This window comes from Eleginops maclovinus, chromosome 18 (genome assembly GCF_036324505.1).
Source record: "Eleginops maclovinus isolate JMC-PN-2008 ecotype Puerto Natales chromosome 18, JC_Emac_rtc_rv5, whole genome shotgun sequence".
In the NCBI taxonomy this organism is placed as follows: Eukaryota; Metazoa; Chordata; class Actinopteri; order Perciformes; family Eleginopidae; genus Eleginops; species Eleginops maclovinus.
In genome coordinates, this window is record NC_086366.1 from 27,516,264 (window position 1) to 27,538,119 (window position 21,856).

Genomic DNA, 21,856 nt, shown 5'->3' on the forward strand with positions numbered 1-21,856 from the left:
TGACCCATTGTCATTTTCTAAAAAAACGTTTAAATTGTAAAAGCAGAGAAAATGATTAATATGCAGTGGTCTCTTCAGCTGGCTAACTCTTCTAGATCTGAACTTTACTCAGCTTAACAACAGACGGATTCAGACAACTTAATGTCCAATGTGCTCTTATAACTCCAGATTTTTCTTTTAGATGAGATTGAAGAGGACTTTTGCAGGTAATATTAATATTTGATTGTAGTTTTAAAGGTATGGAATATAATTATATACAGTATAAAGAGCACTTTGTAATGGTCATGTAGAGGACAGATCCTAAACTGGTGTTGGCAGTGAAGATAACAGTTTAGAGCACTTCTTGTTTTCCTGTTTGTTTGCAACACAACATTCAAATAAAACAAAAGTCATCTCAAACCATCCATATCTGTCTTTATCAGAAACAATTGTTAAATACAAAAATATTCCAAAAACAAATAACACTATTAGTACCCTTGTGCTTCCTCACACTTCATGGTGAATTATTTTTAAAAAGTGCTCAAATTCTAAAAGAAGCCAAATGGATTTCTGGTACAGGTTTGAATTTACTGAATGAAGCAGCTAGAATCCTCTTCAAAACAGGTCAGCTGCCTTTAGCTCTCAAAATCTGAAGAGGGTTGATGGTGTGTGTGTGTATGTGTGTGTGTGTGTCCGTTGAGTCGTGTCAGCGCCGGGCGGGTTTGGGCATGATGAGGACTTTGACGGGCTTGCTGAATGGAATGGTTCCCTCGACGGCGACCTCTGGGGGGGGGAGGCCATCCATGCTGTCGCTCCATCCCAGCTTGGAGGCCGGAGAAGAGGAGGAGAGGGAGGTGGAGGAGGAGCTGTAGCCCAGCAGGAGGCGCACCTCGATCTGAGAGGGCTCTGAGGGAGAGGAGGACAGCAGACAATGATGAAGAACAGCAGGGTCGAACAGAAGAGACTCACGGTTCCAAATTACAATGACTTGATATGGTTTTATTTTTAGCTAGGTGGAAGTAGCATTGCAGCCAGAGGTGTAAAGTAACTTATAGAAAGAGGTACTTGAGTATTTCAATGTTTTGCTACTTCTTCCCCACTACAGTTCAGAGGTAAATGGTGTGCTTTTACTCCACTACATGTATTGAATCCCTTTAGTTTCTTTACAGATCATGATTAATGATGGTAAATATAATGAACCCTTAAATCAGACTTTAGTTCACCTGCAGTAAATCCAGCAGCTACCCTGCAGTATACAAAGCCATTCAAACTAGATGCACCTTTACCAGCTCTGAGAACACTTTAATGATCAATAATTATAAAACATATCAGAGATATTATTCTGAAATGGACCAATCAAACAATGACTACTTTGTTTATTTTGATAACATGTACTTTTTCTACTTTTTAGTTGAGTAACATTTTATAGGACAAAACCCTCTACTTTTTTACTGTTACAAGTAAAAACTTGTAACAGTATTCCTACACTCTGGTATTTGTACTTTCACTTAGCTACAAGATCTGATCCATCTTCCACCTGTTTACTGCTAATGGAGAGAGTATCCAGCAGTCGGAGGCTTCCCACAGGAGAGGAACAGAGAACATTAGCTGGAACACGTTTATGACAGCAAAACGATTAGCAACATTTAAATCCATGGCTTTGCTTTGATGCAGCCAAATAACCTGAACACACCTATCAACGGTAAGAAACACTTTAAAACACAGCGTGAACAGGAGCTGAGAGGTGTGTGTCGCACTGACCGGTCCAGGCGCTGTGGGACAGGTACACCTGAGTGATCAGTCGGTGTCTGTCGGGGCCGGGCTTCCTGAAGTCTCCAGGTTTAGGATGGATCACATGACTCTGGCCATCTGGATACAGAACCTGCAGACACAAGCGGTTCAACCAACCAGCGGTTTGACGACTGTCATGTGACCAGGGACAACCAATCACTCTGAATGTCAGACCCTTTAACATTAGCGACTCCGCCGTGGCCCACTACAAGTTTTCCTGTTCGTAAATACTTCTGAAACACCTAAAATATCCAACAGCTTGTTACAGTCTTTAAAGGGAAGATAAGATGGACCTTTATTGATCCCTGTGGGGACATTAAGGTGTTATAGCAGCGACAGAATAACAGAGAGGACACATGAGAATACACAGGCACATTAAGAAAAAGATACAAATAATTATAAACCTGTATTAACAGTATGAATAGAACAAAAATATGAATATGGAAAATGTACATGTATACAGATATGTGAGCAAAGTTGAATATACCATACACCTAAAGGTTCAGGCACCAGAGCCACTGAAGGCCAAATTTTTGAAGATGTCAAAAGCCAACGAGCTCAGGGGAGAAACATTAACTGACCTGCACTTTCACCGTGTTCTGGGGGTTCTGGACGTGCTCCAGTGTTGCATCGATGTCTAGCGCCACCACCAGGCCGGTGGTGAACTTCAGCGGGTTGTCTGACTCTCCCGTGGGCTCGATGATGGTGGCTGTCGCCCGATGGATCTGCCAGCCAGCAGGGAGATTTAGTTAATAAAAATAAAAGCAATTAGCTTATCAAAGTACATCACAGAGTGTTCAGTGTACCTGCTCGGGCAGAGGGAGCTGCAGCAGGCCACTCTGCCTCAGGGTGCTCTGCAGGATCTTCACCAGCTCCACCGGCTTACAGGATGAGAGCCGGGGCAGCAGCTCCAAAAGCTTATCCACAAAACTGTCCTCCAGGTGGGGCAGCTCGGCCAGAAACAGCCTGAGGAACGCAGACAACATGAGAAGAGGATCAAATTCAGATCTATATGGGCCGACAAAATCCAGTCCACTCTTCATAAAACATAAAGCAGCAGTAGAGAAACCTACTGAGTCGAAATGTATTTTCAGTAAATTCAACTGATTATTTTTTTGATTCCCTCTTAAGTAAGAAAGTTATTGACTAACATTCCTGGAACTCATTCAGGTTTAAACTGTCAGAGAATTCCCAGAGAGAGACAGATTGTAAGAGAGGATTGAGGAGGACTTTTATCAGAGACCAAAGAAAGGCAGAGGACAGACAGTGAAGACAGAGGGATGGATTCAACCGTGGGAGCTCTCTTTTTAAGAGACTGGTTTTCAGTTAATTGACACAAACTCACATACAGTGGCTTGCAAAAGTATTCACCCCCTTGGCATTTTTCACGTTTTGTTGCCTCACAACCTGGAAGTAAAATGGATTATTTGATGGTTTGCATAATTTCATTTACAGAACATGCCTACAACTTTGAAGATGTGTTTTTTTTATTGTGAAGCAAACAACAAAAAGGATAAAATAACAGAAAACTTCAGCGTGCAGAACTATTCACCCCCCTAATGTCAGTACTTTGTAGAGACACCTTTTGCGGCAATTACAGCTGCAAGTCGCTTTTGATAAGTCTCTATGAGCTTGCCACATTTTACCACTGGGATTTTTGCCCATTCATCATGGCAAAACTTCTCCAGCTCCTTGATGATGGGTGGTTTCCGCTTGTGAACAGCAGTCTTCAAGTCAAACCAGAGATTCTCAATTGGATTGAGGTCTGGGCTTTCACTAGTCCATTCCAACACATTTAAATTCTTCTGGTTAAACCATTCAAGTGTTGCTTTAGCAGTATGCTTCAGGTCATTGTCCTGCTGGAAGGTGAGCCTCCGTCCCAGTCTCAAGTCACAGGCAGACTGAAACAGGTTTTGCTGTAGAATATCCCTGTATTTAGCACCATCCATCTTTCCCTCCACTCGGACCAGTTTCCCAGTCCCTGCTGCTGAAAAACATCCCCACAGCATGATGCTGCCACCACCATGCTTCACTGTGGGGATGGTGTTCTTGGGATGTGTTGGGATGTGTTGGGTTTCCACCAGACATAGCGTTTCCCTTGGTGGCCGAAAAGTTCAGTTTTAGTCTCATCTGATCAGAGCACCTTCCCCCATACATTTAGGGAGTCGGCCACATGCCTTTTGGCAAACTCAAAACGTGCCTTCTTATTTTTAACACTAAGTAATATTTTTTTTCTGGCCACTCTTCCATAAAGCCCAGCTCTATGGCGTGTACGGCTTATTGTGGTCCTATGCACAGACACTTCAGTCTCTGCTGTGGAACTCTGCAGCTCCTTCAGGGTTACCTTTGGTCTCTCTGTTGCCTCTCTGATTAATGCCCTCCTTGCCCGGTCTACAGCTGTGTTTATACTGACAGATCATGTGACACTTAGATTGCACACAAGTGGACTTCATTTCACTAATTATGTGGCTTCTGAAGGTAATTGGTTGCACCAGAACTTTTTAGGGGCTTCATAGCAAAAGGGGTGAATACATATGCACATGCCAATGTTCAGTTTTTTATTTAAAAAAATCTTTTTATATATATATATTTTTCTCATTTCACTTCACCAACTTAGATTATATTGTGCAGATCCATCACATACAATTCAGATTAAAAAACATTTCAATTACAGGTTGTAATGTAACCAAATAGATAAAAAGCCAAGGGGGTGAATACTTTTGCAAGGCACTGTAACTCCTGCTGCAACTCTGTTCCTATTTTAAAGGAATCTCTGTCTGCGTTATAGTTGAAAATGCTCAGTCCCATCATGCACTGTAGCTGTGTATAACTTGTTGTGTGTTATTGAACTTTTGGCTTTTCCTCCTACTGTACCGTTATATAATATAATATCGGCACTGTTTTAACACACAATTAAGATCTCCGATAGTTGAGAGTTTGAAAGACCAACCCAGATCTCACCTCTGAAATGACTCAATGTCCAGCAGAAACTTCTCACAGCTGCTGATGAGAGGATCCAACCTGAAGAGAAGTGATCAAATAACATGCGTATGAATACAGAGGTCATTAAATATTATATGATATGATGAGAGAGTGTGTGTGTGTGTGTGTGTGTGTGTGTGTGTGTGTGTGTGTGTGTGTCAGCACTGACCCCTGCCTGGAGCGGGCAGTGAGGATGAGCTGCAGAGCTTTGGCCTGCAGGCGGACATGATGGATGGTGGCCACCTGCCTGCTCTCCAGACCGCTGTACAGGAACTCCAGCTTGTAGGTTTCCTCTAAGATCTAAAACACAAACACACATTCAAACAGACACACTCAACCATCTCAGGTGCTGTGTGTGTGTGTGTGTGTGTGTGTGTGTGTGTGTGTGCGTGTGTGTGTGTGTGTGTGTGTGTGTGTGTGTGTGCTGACCTGTTGAGCTGCAGCTGTGGCTGTGACGTTCTGTTTGAGGCAGAGAGGGACCGCCATGTTCCACAGCTTCTCCTGCAGAGCCTGATCACAGAAAGCAAAGACATCAAGGTCCTGAATCCACCATTCTGTTTCCCTACAGCAGCGCTATCAACCTGTTTCAGAGCCGGGGGGGGACAATGGCCTGGTAGCTGTTCGACTGGTTGGTAATCTGAGCAGTCCCTCTTTGTCTTGGTGTTGTACCTGCTTTATTTTGTGCAAAGTTGTTGACTCAAAATGTAACATAACAGATGCACATATGACATTATCGCCGTTCATATTTGGGACAAGTAATAAGGGAAATTCTGACATAGCTGCTAAAACCCAAAAACACCATTCACTGCAGAACGATGCTCTTAATGGATATTATCTTAACCCCCACATTTAAAGTAGCATCAGTCTTCAAATACCAACATACGTAGCATAAGGTTATTTAAAACAAATAGGGTTTGAAGTGTAATAAACATAACCACACACACACAGTATGCATGTTCACATACCTTCACGAGCAGCAGCTGGCAGCGCAGGTATGTGGCGCAGAAGTCCGCCGCTCCAGCGAGCTCCGTCTGCAGCTCCCCCAGCCGCTGCAGGTCTCTGAAACACAAAACACTGATCATTTTTCAGGGGACAAAACAAATGCCAAACTTCATAGTGCTGCTGTTATCTTGATATGAGCAGAATACATTGTGTATCAAGACTTGATGTAGGTTATTGAGAACCAACAAAAGAAGACTTGAGACAACTCTGTAGCTGCTACATTTAGAAATGAGTGAAAGTGAAAGTGATTATCCAGGAATAAAGACTGAATGAATTACAATAAAAGATGTGTCAGTACATCCTTAAATATAGAGTTTTAAGGATGGAAGTCAACCAACTGGAAAATCAATCTTGACCAAGTGAGCGGCCATGTTGGTTTCAGGTCAACATTTGTGCGTGTGCATGTGTGTACCTTATGGTGAAGTTCAGCAGGTCCTGGGCTCCGGGGGCCTCCAGGTTCTGGATGGTGCTGACCCTGTTCAGACTCTGTTGCAGGAAGAGCTGAGCTGACTCCACAGAACCTGACCCACACCGCGAGTCCACCAAGTCCAGGCCGTTGCCTGGCAACTGAAAGACAGTTACAGGAGAGACGGTGAGCGTGTGTTTCTGGGGGTTTCTTGTTGACCTGAAAAACAGCATTATCATTCTGAGAACGTTCTGAAGATTGTTGCAGTTCTCACCCGCAGGGGGGGCACGAGGTGTGACAGACTGTCCCTCAGGTAGGCGTAGTGCCTGAAGGTGTGGTCGGAGAACAGCGCCGGCATGGTGGGACACGACTTGGCAGCGTTGAACACCAACACCAGCACGGCAATGTCTGAGAGAGCTGGAGTTAAAGAAAGTAGCTCACAGAGCGGACGGCTGCTTCAAGAGAAGAAACATGGGCAGTTAGAGGAAGGGTCTGCTGCTTTGTGTTCTGTAACGCTATTTAAATTCCCTGGCAGTCTTAGTCCCATGAGTAGGTTCCTTGTTCTGTTCCGTTGATAAACACTGCAGGACACGGGTATTGTAATAATGCTTTGTTGTTCCAGATTCTTAGTTCTGTGCATGTGTGTCTGATACATGTCTCTGAGGGTCTGCAGCAGAGGGCTGGTGTTACACGTGATGTGAGCTGCAGGTGTGTGAAGGATACAGGCCGGGTCGTCCATGTCTGGCTCCGGTGTGTCAAAGTAGGGATGAGTGCTGAGCAGTTCAGGGACCAGCGGCAACACCAGTGTTGGGTGACGGGAACCCAGGAACTTCAGACACCTGAGGGGAAGGAAGAACAGTCAGTCATCAGTTCAGAAATGAACATCATAATCATAGCTCTATTTTTCCAGGTCATCATAAAGAAATACCAGTTTGAATGTATGATATTGTGTCATAACGTTACATAAGTGGTAGGTGTATTTAGTTGCTAATAACCAACCCTTATTAACATTTCTCTTTGCTTTATGTACAGTAACTTTATGTACAGCAAACAGGAATATTTACCAGGGTTTTGGAATATTGACATCAATGTTTATTGTCGTTTCTTTTTTACAACATTCATTTTAATGACATGTCTGAATTCCATGTAAACGGACAGTATTAAAATGATACGATGACAAAATAAATGTAACTTGCAGCACGGTCGACCTGTCCCCTGAGGCCCCCAGCTACCCATAATTCTGAACATGACCATTCATAAGGTTTTCTTTTTAGAGACCTCTAACAAACATCACTGCAAAACCCCCCCACACCCACACACACACACACACACACACACTCACTTCCAGACAGAGTTGCGGTCAGTGGGATACTTGTTGAGGTTCTTGAGCAGCTCCAGCAGAGCCAGCTGAATACACTCTTTCGTGGAGACGTTGGTGTAACAGATCAACTCGTGCAGAGCCTCTCTGATGTCACGAGACGAGTCCTGCAGACACAGTGACTTCATCAGTACGCACCTATATCAGGCGTGCATAAGTGTGTTCAGAACTCCCCACAAAATACTGGGTAAAGACAAAAACATATTACAGGGCAGGGAGCTGGATTGTTTGAACTGTGTGTGTGTGTGTGTGTTGTGTGTTGTGTGTTGTGTGTTGTGTGTGTGTGTGTGTGTGTGTGTGTGTGTGTGTGTGTTACCTCCAGCACAGCCAGCACAGTGTCCAGCTGGTCCTCTCGGAGGGTGATGTGGGTGGAGATCTCTCTCAGCACGTGGATGGACTGCAGCCTCACCTCCTCGATCTCGTCGTTGAACATGTCCACCAGGAAGTCCAGACACTTTTCTGCGAAGCTGGCAGAGGAGCGAGCCAGCTGAGACAACGCCTCCACCGCCGCGATACGCACCTCTAAGGGAAGAGAGAGATGGGGGGGAAAGCAAAGGGCTTCACATGGAAATCAACAAGAGAACAAAACTAATCCCGAGTAGAAGAGGGGGGCTCTTTCAGGGGAACATGAAAACATATATTGTGTTAGAAAATAACTTGTGTTAATTACTTGACAATAAATTACCGTAATCATAATTAAATATCTACATTGGTCACCCTGAGTTTTAGCGGGCTGAACACATTCCATCAGCTTTCATATTCTTTGTTGAAAGACAGAGACATGCTGCACCACGTACCAAACATTTCGTCCTCCAGGCCATGGACGAAGGCTCCGCAGGCCCCTGAGGCAATCAGGTTCACGGTGTTTGTGTCCAGCTTCTCCTTGGGGGCGTCGTCGGCCCACTTCCTGCCAGAGGAGAACTCTCCAGAAGTAAAGAGTTCTTTGGCTCGTTCATGGGCCGTACGCTTCCTCTGGACACAGATAAAGAAGAGTGAGGGGAGGAGTGCTGATTAGAAATATTAGAAGTGCTTATTCTGCTCAGATATACTGTAGATTAAAACTAATGTCTCACCCTGAGATCTGACATCAGCTTCTTATCCAGAGTCTGCTCCAGAAAGTGAGGACTGACTTGCAGCATGGAGCCCTGATCCACAACACATTTCAATCAGAGACCCTTCGCAGACACACTACTTTACATTAGTAGCTTCCTCCATAAGTTAAAGCATGGGTGTTCAACATTAGGTCCAAGAACCATTTGCGTTCCTCAGAGTTACTGAAAATTCTTAAATAATATGCATTTCTTTTTTTCCTCAAATTTAAAAGTAATGGCCTTTATGTTAGGGACAGTTCTGATATGACATTACTATAATAAAGTGCAACTCTTAATTAGGCTTTAAAATGAGCCAGACATGTAAGAACGTAAAAAGTCATTTTTGGTGTCCATTCCTATGTTGTAATGTTCCTCTCTCAGCAGCTGTGGGCTGGATGTTCTGGACATGGGAACAGCTGTGAACACTGAGCTGCTCTGATCCCTCACCAGTGTTTTGGCGGCCTGCACCCGGACCATCCAGGAGCCATCGCTGACCATGTGACTGATCTTTCCAAACACATCATCAACGAGTCGGATCTCCTCATTGGATGAAGGGATAGGAACAATGCTGATTGGACAGAAAACAGACAGTGAACTAGCAGTCAGGCAAGGCCACTATAACGGGTATAGCAAAGTAAATTCAAAAAGTAAAGAGACACTTGTGTTCACTACCCTAAATCTAAATACCATCCATCAACATAAAAAAACAATGGCATCATGGGAAATGTTGGGTAATGGCAGATGAAGAACCTCACACAATTGATTTCTCTTTCAATACAGGCTCTGAGTTGGACTCATTAAAGGGGCACGTTATGCTCATTTTCAGGTTCATACAAGTAATTCAACAACATTTCTACACCTTTATACCTATATCACCCTCTTTCTAAAATCTGTCTTTGTAAGGAGGGGGGCCCTCCCGGAGAAGCCTAGTCTGCTCATGGGCTTGTGAGAATAATACGGTGCTGGATAGAGCTACCCGGACGGGGGGAAACTGTATTATCATTTTTGAGATGACAGATATTTATGCAGTCTCCTTTTAAATATCATAGCTTTAATAAAACACCTGAAATGAATTTACATCCTTTTTATGCATTTTAAATCCGATATTTCCATTTAGGCATTTTTTTTCAGCATCTTCTCACCTTTCTGGGTACAGCTGGCTGAGCACCCAGACTATCTGCACCGCTGCAGAGCGCACCTGCTCATAATCATCTGAGAGCAACCTGCAAGCCTGCACAAACACACACACACGTTTACAGCACTGGCATACACACAAACCGCATTCAAAGTGCCACAAAGTAACACTAAAATACATCTGCTCCCTGTGAGGAAGGTGTTCTTCTGGTTATTCTGGCAGGGTTGAGTACAGATGGGGCTGTTACCTGGTCATAAATGATCTCATGAATCTTTATTCCTCTCTCGTGCAGCTGCAGCTGGAAAGCAAGCACACAACAGGAGCTTTAATCACTAATAAGAAGAATCCCTGAGCTCTGTTACTGCTGATGGTATTTGCATTGTGTGTGTTTCAGGTTCTGGTGTTGGCGGTGTCCTACCATAGCTTTGAGGGCTGCAGTGCGGACTCTGGGCTCCTGGTCTCCAAAGTAATCACTGATGATAGTCTGGACGTCCCTCGCTCCTCCTGCAGCAAACATGTAAAATCACACAACAGGAACATGACAACACATCGCACAGAAAGTCACACAGAGAACAATCACGCCCCATAAATGTGAATTTTACACCCTGGTAAAGTTCAACAAATAAACATATACTTTGAATATACTGTCAATAAATATAAATCTTTTTCTTTTCTTTTATTATTTTACCAAACACAATAGAAAGGATTTTATTTAAGTCTCTCTCTCCTTTCTTTGTTCAAGAATCTTCAAAGTATGTTTGTATGATGTATTTGGTTTGTTTGTTTGTTATAAAGTCAGAACAAGAGTAAAAATTCCAATTGAAAAAACAGCTCAATGCAGCAAACCCTTGTCCAATCAAAGTAGCTAGCTGCACTAGATCAACAACAACAACAACAACAATCCATAAGGTTATTGTTATTGCTTATAACTGTTGAACTGAACAGAAATGAACACAGTGTATGCAGGCAGGTGGGCCAGCCAATCATTTCATGCGGGCTGGGGCATTGATATCTATTTTTTAAGTGGGGTTTTGTTTTAGGTGGATAACATGCATTGTGTGGCAGCCCCCGTCCACAGCAGCACATCACTTAGCTTCTGTGTGCTGTCTGCTTTCCAAAAGTAGAGCTTACTGCCAGCAATGTAATGTAGCTAATACACTGGCTATGATAAGTTTGATATAGTAAAACTATTTCAAACGACTTGGCTGTCACTGTTGGACGTTATAAGTGATGTCGTATAGAAAGAAACGACCTCACTTTATAACGTCCAACAGTGACAGCCATGTGGTCTAAATATACTGAGTGATAGCACAAACCTGATGATGTGCCCTGTCCCTCGCTGTCTTTGGTCAGTGAAGTGTCCATCGTGCCGAGAAATCCAAGGAGCTTTAGACACTTGTTCCTCACCCCGAAATACGTATCAGCGAGGTGCTGAGAGGAGCACAGAGAAAAGAAACACACATATAGAGTGTTGCTGCCTTCCACAAGTCCTGTTGAGTCCGTAAGGAAGACTTCATTTTAAGTTCTGGACTAAACTTTGGTGTGTGTGTGTGTGTGTGTGTGTGTGTGTGTGTGTGTGTGTGTGTGTGTGTGTGTGTGTGTGTGTGTGTGTGTGTGTGTGTGTGTGTGTGTGTGTGTGTGTGTGTGTGTGTGTGTGTGTGTGTGTGTGTGTCACCTTGCAAGCCATCTCTATGAGCCTTTGTCTGACTGCAGGACTCTCAGGCAGCTGTGTTCCAATGACCAGCAGAGTGTCCAGCAGCTGGGCGAGGACCTGATGGGACTCTGCAGACAGAGAGACAGTTGGAGGAAACACACACTTTGTTAACTACCCACAGTTGTGTTTTTAGAGGGGAGGCAAAATATTCCTAATACAATTACACTTATTTTAGATGTAAGAACTTAAAAGATGCTATTCCGCGGATTGAATTTCTTCTTTTAAGAGAAGTCGTTAAAAACGTAACTCCTTTATTGTTTTTAAAAAAAATGTATTATAATATTTGATTAAAAATGTCAAAAGGGAAAAGAATTACAGCTTTTCTTAAATATATGATATTATTCTGTGAAAACACAAAGCCTTGCATAATGTTCAGGAACAATATTGCCTTTTCTAATCAAACACTGTTTGTTCAGTGCTTGGCGAAAAAGAGTGTATATTTCCTGCAACTTTTTCCAAAATACACATTTTAATAATGTGTAATTATGGCTTGTTGAAGGGCAGAAACACATTTATATAATTATGTACCAATACAAGGTTCGGACTGAATGTAAAAATATCTTACTCTCATTGTTGAGTGTGTTAATGGCGTCATCCACGATGCAGTCGGGTCTAAAACCCTGCGTTTTGGACAGCAGACCCAGCAGAGAGGCGATCTTCAGCCTCACAGAATTATCCGTCTCCTGGGGAGGAACATCAGAATCAGAAATCCTTTATTAATCCCGCAGTGGGGAAATGTACAGTGTTACGTGTTACAGCAAAAGTGTCATAGCATGTAAAAAAGACATGCAATAATAAAGAATAATGTAACATATTAAATCCAGAGAAGAAAAGCATACATTAGTAATACAAATCTAAATGAAGACAAATAAGTACATAAACATGACTAAAAATGACTAGCAGCAATGAAAACATGTGACACTGTAACTAAGGTATCAGCAGCATCAGCTGTCTGTCCTTTATACAACTTAGCTTCGACTTACCCAAGAGAATGTAACGGTCAGACCTTGTTAACTGTGCTACTTTATTACCCATTTGCAGAGATTATATTTACAAAGCTCTCCATAAAGTAATAGATTCTTCAAACATGCTCCTGGCTATCAGCCCAGTTCTTTACCTTGTAGTAGTGCTCCAACAGGATCCTGACCACACCCTCCACGCTGTCCACCTCCACAGGCTTGCGTGCAAACTGCAGCAGGTACTGCAGGGCGTCAGTGGAGTTGGTGGCCTTACAGAGGTCAATGTGCAGCGCTGCAGACTTACTGGGTTTGGACAGACGCAGCTTTTTGGCCGGCGCCTCTTCCTGGGGAATCTGTTCACATAAAACAAAACAAATGTATCTAACCCTAATGTCTACAAAAGCAGGGGGAATATTTTTCTACCTCATGATGTGGGATCTCTTCTCTTTTTCAGAAAAAACCTTCCAGCTGATGTAATTGTTCAGAATTATTGCATCACATGTGAACATTTTACAAACGTGGAGGTTTGTACCCCAACAGTCACTTTATTTATTTTCTTAGACTGTGAGTGCGACCCACACTGAATCATACTGCTAACCTGTAAAATAAGTGTAGCTGCAGAAATGTGGCTTTATTCTTTATTGATTGTAGAGAGAAAGGTGGGTCTCACTTAGATGGATGATGACAACACTTTCACAGGTTCAAATCACAGGGAGCTTTTTAAAGTCAATACTGAAACATCGCCTTCTTCAGCATTAAACTTTTGGCATCTTGACATCATAATGCTGAATAAACTGTAATGTATCAAGCTGTAAAACTATATCATATTTTAGTGTTACACAGAACCTAAACCACCTGGAAATGTCTGAGATGTTAAATTAACAGCAGAGAGGTGAATGATATGTAGGCAGTAGGTAGAATATAGTGAAACATCTGTTTATCAGAGCAGTAGGCTACTACTCAAGTTCTGTATTTTAGTACAAACTCGAGGTAATTGAATAATTAGTTTTTATGAAACTTTGTATTTCTATTCCAGTACATTTCAGAGGAATATGTTGTACTGTTAATTCCATCATACCCTTTAGTTACCTTGCAGATTATAATCTTTCATACCCTTACTGTCAAGTTAAAACCGTGCATCTCTAAATGTAGTGATTATGAAATAGCACAACCACTAACATCTACACCAGTAAAATACAACATGTACACAAAAATGCAGGACTATCATTCATTCTAAACCAACATTTATAGCGCATATTTGACTGCATCACTACTCTTGTGATGCTTATACACATTCTGCTAGCAACTGCTATCGCAACTCAGAAGACTTCAGGTTGATTTAGTTATACCAACGTTAACTTACTGTCTCATCTAACAAACATGTATCATTTGTGTATAAATAATATTTATTTTGTACAAACACAGATGACCTGCGTTGTTGTGTTAGCGGCTGTTAGCATTTAGCATTAGCTAACAGGCTAGCTAGCGCTCAGGCAGCTGCCTCTGGGATAAGAGCCTACATGGGGGAGAGAGGCTCTTATGCTCACCTGTACGACATGGGAAAACTCCTCATACACTCGCTTCTTCAGATGTGCTGCCATATTTGGCCAAATATTGTTAGCTAAGCTATGCTTCAGCTAGCTACACACATTTGTCCCTTTCACTTGCCGTAGCTACGTCAAAAGGTAATTCCAAAACGCGTTTTGTAAAGCTTGATCTGATCCATTCGCAAAATTTAGTTTTTATGAAAAAAAAACACATATGATGAAACTACTAATTAAATAGAATACGCTTTATTATGAATTCATGTTTTTTTTAAACGTCGCTGCATAAAATGAGGTTAACTTGAAAAATGTGAACTTATTACTTTTGTCCTTGTGGTTTGATGTTTAAATGGATAGTAGTTTGTTTGGATGCTCGTTTCAGAAAAAAAGTGATTCAATCACAATGATATGCAACAGACGAGAGCAGGACATCCTAATAAATGCATATTTCTGATAACAGCCAACACTGATGGATGTGTCATTTCATTGGCAGGAAGTGAAGCCTTTTCAACATTTTGGTCGAGGCCTTGGTGCCTTGATGTCCAGATGGCATCACAATAATATATTTCTTAAATACATTTTTAACAAGTCAAACACAAAATAGGAGGCTGATTAATAACTACAAATACAAAACAAAGGGTGATTTGTTCATCATTTTAAAAAATCCACAAATTTGAGGCATGCAGTATATTTGCCATTCTCTTTCCACAAAAAAGTACCTTTAGAACTAATCCATTTTGCCAGTTCCATGCTGTTATGTAACCATAAGCAGAAATCCATCCTGTTACTACACAATTACAAAAGACATGAATTAGCCTACTGTTGTAAGCTTAGCTTCAGGTAAAAAATGTAAAGGTTAAAACCTGAACCATAACACAACTATAAGAAGATGGACCTTTATTAATCCCCTGAAGGGAAAATTCATTTTCTATTTTCACACACGCACACAGTTGTATATCAATAGATATTGATACAGTTGTATATCAATAGATAGAATCGGAGGATGAAACCCTCTTTATTAGTCAGCCATCCTAGTACTAGTGGGCAGCTATTGTGCAGCGCCCGGGAGCAATGGGGAGGGGGGATTGGTGGTGTCCGGTGCTTGCTCAAGGGCACCACAGCAGGGCCTAGGAGGTGCTGGGACCTCTCCAAGTAGCTGTCCACTTTCCATATTTCATGTCTGTTCGGGGACTTGAACCGGCGACCCTTCAGTCCAAAGTCCAAATCCACCACCGCCGCCCAGCTGTAACATGTCAACAATCCAGTGTCCATGTGGATTTATGCCATGAAATTAGGACAAGGTATCCAAAGGAAATGACTAAAGAATGAAGTGTAAAGGGAAAAATAAAACCAGAACAGATCCAGTTCTGAACAGTGGTGTGCCACAGCTCGATGGCTGTGATTTAGGTGTCTGAGGTTTGGTCCTTCATGAGTAAGTTATTTTTATTTTATGCTATTATTATTTTCAACTTTACTTCATTTCAGAGAGAAATAGTCTACTCCTGCTTCATTTATTTAAGATCTAAAGTCACTAGTTATTTTTTAAATCAAGATCTGCAAAACAAAACATGAACCATTGTTACAGACTAAACTACAAAAGAAATGCAGCTCCACCTCGACCAACTGCTGGAATATGTTTGAAGCTTTATGTTGTCAGCAAGTCTTCTGCAATTGTACTTTTATTAATAGTTTGAATACTTTTTTCACCACTGCACTCAAGTCGTTTCCATTGCAGTACTGTTGATTTGCATTGTACTATATCGTTCAGATGTGTGTGTGCTTATGTGTCCGACCCCTGTAGATGGTCAATGCACAAAATAAACAACCAGATTCAAAGTTTGTGAAAAAGAAATGTAACTAGGTAGTTGTTTTATTTAAATTTAAAATACTAAAAATTACAATAATAAAGCAGCTAAAATCAAGTGTTTGTTTTAATTCTTTAAGCTAATGCTGTGCAACTTTTTCTTAAAAGTCAGCATTAAATGTGCAACAGATACATTCACAAGACATTTTCTGCCTGTTGATTTTCACTTTGTTAGCAACATGGCTATCGCTAATAGCTTGGCTAACGTTACTGTTCAAAGCAGGAAACAATCATTAGAAAGCTGAAGAACTATACCCCAATCCTGTGCTGATAAAAGGCACAGTAAAACATTTGTTGTGTTTAAAAGTATTCTGGTTTGTTACTTGATTTATGCAATTTCATCACCAGGGCTCTGTTTATGCGTATTTTCCACAGCTAATACTACTCTGGTTGTTCTGCTACCTCAGGATAAGCACTGAGCAGTCTCTCAGTGAACCGCTCTCTGGTACCATTGATGAGTCGAGGAGTTTTGATGTGAATGGAAGAGCGTTATGCTGAGGCAGACAGAATTGCAAAGTGAAAGCAGGGCTAATAGGAACTAATCAGAAAGCTGAAAGTGTCATTATTCTATACCCATTACATTGTGCAATCAGCGTTTACTACATATTGATAATTTAAAGCTATTGCTACTTTAAATCACAGTGACTTTGTAATTAATTATCTGTATATAAACTTGCTTTACTGACCCTCTCACATGCTCCCAGACTCAAAAGGTATTTAGGAACTACTTGGATCAACTTGGTCTATTCCAAGATTAATTTATCAAATTGCTGTCCGTGTTTTTAATCTAGTCTCTCGGAGAAAAGCAGCCCGTAATCACCACCAGGTGAAGATGAGTTTGTGGAAGTAGTTGTAGCTCCTGGACAGGAAGCTTTTCTCCACCACGTGGCGCTGGATGCTCACGCTGTAGCCCTGACTCTCGATGTCCAGCTGCACACAGTCCAGCAGGTCTTTGACGGACAGCGCAGCCTTCCAGGGTCCGAACGTCACCACCGACTCTTTATCTGCCTCCAAGCTGTTGATGGCGTTGTCAAAGAGACCCAAGTCCTCCTCTGTCTGCAGCACACATATCATGATGGTGGAGTGGCGGGCGGCTATGGCCTCGGCTCTGGCAATTCGAATCAGCACCTGGAGAACAACAGTGAAAATATGTTAATCAATCTTCCAATAAATTTCTCTCTGTGGATGAAAACAGGATTCTTGAATAATTTATCCATATATTATTGTTATTATGGTTACATTGTTACCTCCTAGTGAGAGTTTGATGTCATGATACAAACGTGTTTGCAAGGCTCGAAAACGTGTGTCATGTAAATAAGAATGTACCGGCATGGATAATGAAATACGATCATTGGAGGCACAATTCCCTCTGCTCAGAGAATAGCACAACAATCTCACATGTTTTAGGCAAATTTCAACCCACACACTTTCCTAGAAAAGTACAACTTCTGTAAAGAATATTCTGAATAATGTGAAGGCTATCATGAGCTCTCCTTTTTTTTTTCTTTTCAGTTGCCACTCTTTTTGGTCCACTTAATGTGTAGATTAAGGTTCCTGCAGTAATTAAACTACTCACCAAAAAGTCCGCACACAAAAGAAGGTTATTAGATGTTGCGGTACTTTATGACCTGACGTGCTTCATTTAACAATACATTACATGTGCAAGATCAGCAGGCGTATCTGACCTCGATGTTCTCTCTGTAGTGTGGGACTCTGGAGAGGAACTGCTGGCGTCCCACCAGCTCTCCAAACAGCGGAGGACTCTCCTCCAGGAGCTTCACCAGGGGTTTGATGTTGTAGTACACTGCCTCCCTATGAACCTAAACACACACACACACACACACACACACACACACACACACACACACACACACACACACACACACACACACACACACACACACACACACACACACACACACACACACACACACACACACACACACACACACACATGATGAGTCATGTCTGTTTTAACAGTGGCAGGGGTTCCGACAGAAAGCAGGCCACTGATTGGAACACACTCTGACCTCCTTGGTGTTGTGTGTGGGCAGAGAGTCTGATCTCAGGAAGTCGAGGACAGCTCCGAAGTGTGACCCGTCACGGTCGATGAAGTAGCGTCCCTGAGGATCGGTGCGTAGTTTGGGCGGAGAGCTGAACAGCTCAGCCAGCCTGGAGTCAGGGTGTTTACGAAGGGTGCTCAGAGCGGTGCTGAACAGGTGCCCACCCACATTAAGCAGCACCACAGGAGAGTGCTGAGGCAAACAACAGAAAATATTCACATTTAAATAACGTTAAAATTATGTTTTATTTCCTCCTATCGTGTTCATGTGAAAGTCTAAGGGAAAACTTTTGAAAGTGAGTAAATAGACTACACTGTTACATTTACAGTTATGTGGATCGATGGCATTGTGCCTGAGAACAAATACACATAACATAATATACATAGAAAAAATAGCTGTGAAAAACACAGTAGATGGATAACAATAAACATAGATGTGTAAAAAAGGAACTGTAATATAGAAAACCATTAACCTTAATACATTCAAAGTAAAACTAAATAATTGTGAATAGGCGATAGTCAATAAGAATATAGACTGATGAATTTGTGTTAGGAACTTTGTTCTATCAGCTATAGGCTTCAACATACGGCCATTTCCACTCACACCTATCATTGACCCTATGTCTTATTACCAGTTCCATTAAGTTGTATTGGCCCTGTGAGCATACACCTCTATTGTTGGAGCCAGTTCAGCAGAGCTGTGTTGGAAATAAACTCTAGCTAGAATATGTATTATAATACAGGGGCTACCATTCAGGTATTCATTATGCGATAATAGGAGTAACTTTAAAACAAAGCAATATATTGTGGTTTTCTTTTTAAATCAAATCATAAGACAACTTTTAAGTGTTTTATGCCACCGGAACAGTGGCATATTGACTGAGTTCATATTTAGCCATTTTTTAAACATGTCTGTTGGGTTTAATGTTGATGCTGATGAGTACAAGTTGCCTTGGCTATGTTGCATTATTTTTGTATAAAACCAGAGAACATACAGTGGGGCAAAAAAGTATTTAGTCAGCCACCAATTGTGCAAGTTCTCCCATTTAAAAAGATGAGAGAGGCCTGTAATTTTTATCATAGGTATACCACAACTATGAGACAGAATGAGAAAACAAAAATCCAGGAAATCACATTGTAGGATTTTTAATGAATTAATTGGTAAATTCCTCGGTAAAATAAGTATTTGGTCACCTACAAACAAGCAAGATTTCTGGCTCTCACAGACCTGTAACTTCTTCTTTAAGAGGCTCCTCTGTCCTCCACTCGTTACTTGTATTAATGGCACCTTTCTGAACTCGTTATCAGTATAAAAGACACCTGTCCACAACCTCAAACAGTCATACTCCAAACTCCACTATGGCCAAGACCAAAGAGCTGTCAAAGGAGACCAGAGACAAAATTGTAGACCTGCACCAGGCTGGGAAAACTGAATCTGCAATAGGTAAGCAGCTTGGTGTGAAGAAATCAACTGTGGGAGCAATTATTAGAAAATGGAAGACATACAAGACCACTGCTAATCTCCCTCGATCTGGGGCTCCACGCAAGATCTCACCCCGTGGGGTCAAAATGATCACAAGAACGGTGAGCAAAAATCCCAGAACCACACGGGGCGACCTAGTGAATGACCTGCAGAGAGCTGGGACCAAAGTAACAGAGGCTACCATCAGTAACACACTACGCCGCCAGGGACTTAAATCCTGCAGTTCCCGACGTGTCCCCCTGCTTAAGCCAGTACATGTCCAGGCCCGTCTGAAGTTTGCTAGAGGGCATTTGTATGATCCAGAAGAGGATTGGGAGAATGTCATATGGTCAGATGAAACCAAAATAGAACTTTTTGGTAAAAACTCAACTCGTCGTGTTTGGAGGAGAAAGAATGCAGAGTTGCATCCGAAGAACACCATACCTACTGTGAAGCATGGGGGTGGAAACATCATGCTTTGGGGCTGTTTTTCTGCAAAGGGACCAGGACGACTGATCCGTGTAAAGGAAAGAATGAATGGGGCCATGTATCGTGAGATTTTGAGTGAAAACCTCCTTCCATCAGCAAGGGCACTGAAGATGAAGCGTGGCTGGGTCTTTCAGCATGACAATGATCCCAAACACACCGCCAGGGCAACGAAGGAGTGGCTTCGTAAGAAGCATTTCAAGGTCCTGGAGTGGCCTAGCCAGTCTCCAGATCTCAACCCCATAGAAAATCTTTGGAGGGAGTTGAAAGTCCGTGTTGCCCAGCGACAGCCCCAAAACATCACTGCTTTAGAGGAGATCTGCATGGAGGAATGGGCCAAAATACCAGCAACAGTGTGTGAAAACCTTGTGAAGACTTACAGAAAACGTTTGACCTCTGTCATTGCCAACAAAGGGTATATAACAAAGTATTGAGATGAACTTTTGTTATTGACCAAATACTTTTTTTCCACAATCATTTGAAAATTAATTCTTTAAAAATCCTACAATGTGATTTCCTGGATTTTCTTTTCTCATTCTGTCTCTCATAGTTGAGGTATACCTATGATAAAAATGACAGGCCTCTCTCATCTTTTTAAATGGGAGAACTTGCACAATTGGTGGCTGACTAAATACTTTTTTGCCCCACTGTAAATGATACTGTAGATCAAATTCCAGTCAAGAAGAAGAAGAAGAAGAAGAAGAAGAAGAAGAAGAAGAAGAAGAAGAAGAAGAAGAAGAAGAAGAAGAAGAAGAAGAAATGCATTTTTTGGTATACAGACACAGTACAAATACACACAGGTGAACACATGCAAGACATTTGCACTTCACTCAGTAACAGCAGAATAACCTGCTCTCAGTGACTTTAACACATCGTGTTCCTGTAAAAATAATTTGACCATAATAGCATATTTATCACTGACTTCTAGTGGAGCAATAATCCAGCACTGACTGTGAGAGCCATTTATCCCAAATCTAATCTGTTCAAATTACAGAGAAATACTCACAAATAATTACATTTAAAAAGACACCTGTGCAGCGTCATAAATATGTTACACTGCATAAAACCAACTCAAAACATTTACTCAAATGATCGACTACTTCAGTGGAGTAATTGCATTTAATACTTTTTTTCTCTATTTCCACAAATAAAAAAACAAATCGTTATTTTTACCCAATGCATTTATGTTAAATACAGGTACGTGTCTGTCTATAAGATTAAGGAGTTTACGTTTTTTAGCACGAGACAAAGCTTCTCCTCCTGTCTCACAGATTCCCTGTTCTCAGTCGGGTCAGAGCGGCCGGAACCGCCTTCAACAAACTTCACAGCTGAGGCTCCCGCTAAGGACCGACCCTCCGGGTTATTACTGCGCACGCCAAAGGTAAAGTCTCCTATCCTTAAAACTGTGTCACATGCATCCGCTTGCTCACTTAGAAGGAAAAGAGTTCCCTTCAGCGCACACTGGCAGACTGAACACCCTCCCTGTGGAATCCAAAGTACATTTTCTTACCTGGAGAGCGGGTAGAGACTGTTTCTGTGAGAGTTTGTAGTCGGGCAGACTCATCTTGACGTGTCCAGCTGCTAGCTGCTCCACAAGTGCAAGGCAGGGGGCGTGGCCTAACCCGGACCTGATGCTTTATTGGACTGTAAGATGAGTCACTCCGTAGAAAAACCTTTGGCTTTGTAGCCTTTTTCTGAGTCACCGTTTCATTATGCCAACTACACATGGTAGTGTTCACTCATTACTCAACTGAAGTTGTGCGTGTTATTAAGTTTGACCACTCAGTGGGAATTCAATGTTGCATTTTATAGTTTCACATTTATAAATGCTGTTAATCATACATATATGTACTTAAAATATACGCTAGAAGTATTGCTTTGCGGTTGTATGCCTCCACCATTTCTCCCAATACTTCATGTTGTCTTTATATACATTTGTGGAGAACTGTCATTTGGTATACTAGATGTATAGACAAAACAGTGTTTTTTTTTTATGGCACA

The 21,856-nt window shown here is 41.8% G+C and overlaps 2 protein-coding genes across 2 annotated transcripts; both read right to left on the minus strand.

Annotated features, from left to right (window-relative positions):
* Positions 1-397: 397 nt before the first annotated feature.
* Positions 398-14,122, minus strand: ints4 (integrator complex subunit 4). The gene is made up of 24 exons (XM_063906791.1): positions 13,985-14,122; positions 12,596-12,790; positions 12,044-12,161; positions 11,440-11,546; positions 11,081-11,195; positions 10,183-10,268; positions 10,012-10,062; positions 9,772-9,860; positions 9,077-9,197; positions 8,612-8,683; positions 8,336-8,510; positions 7,855-8,060; positions 7,503-7,645; positions 6,884-6,999; positions 6,435-6,568; positions 6,167-6,321; positions 5,718-5,811; positions 5,182-5,262; positions 4,922-5,052; positions 4,732-4,791; positions 2,577-2,736; positions 2,352-2,495; positions 1,741-1,861; positions 398-885 (listed from the first exon to the last, which is right to left on the minus strand). The coding sequence occupies exons 1-24, from the start codon at positions 14,036-14,038 to the stop codon at positions 686-688; spliced, it is 2,928 nt and encodes a 975-aa protein (XP_063762861.1). The 5' UTR covers positions 14,039-14,122; the 3' UTR covers positions 398-685.
* A 499-nt stretch (positions 14,123-14,621) lies between these two features.
* kctd14 (potassium channel tetramerization domain containing 14) lies at positions 14,622-21,459 on the minus strand. The gene is made up of 4 exons (XM_063906806.1): positions 21,366-21,459; positions 17,876-18,100; positions 17,531-17,665; positions 14,622-16,973 (listed from the first exon to the last, which is right to left on the minus strand). The coding sequence occupies exons 1-4, from the start codon at positions 21,417-21,419 to the stop codon at positions 16,662-16,664; spliced, it is 726 nt and encodes a 241-aa protein (XP_063762876.1). The 5' UTR covers positions 21,420-21,459; the 3' UTR covers positions 14,622-16,661.
* Positions 21,460-21,856: the final 397 nt, after the last annotated feature.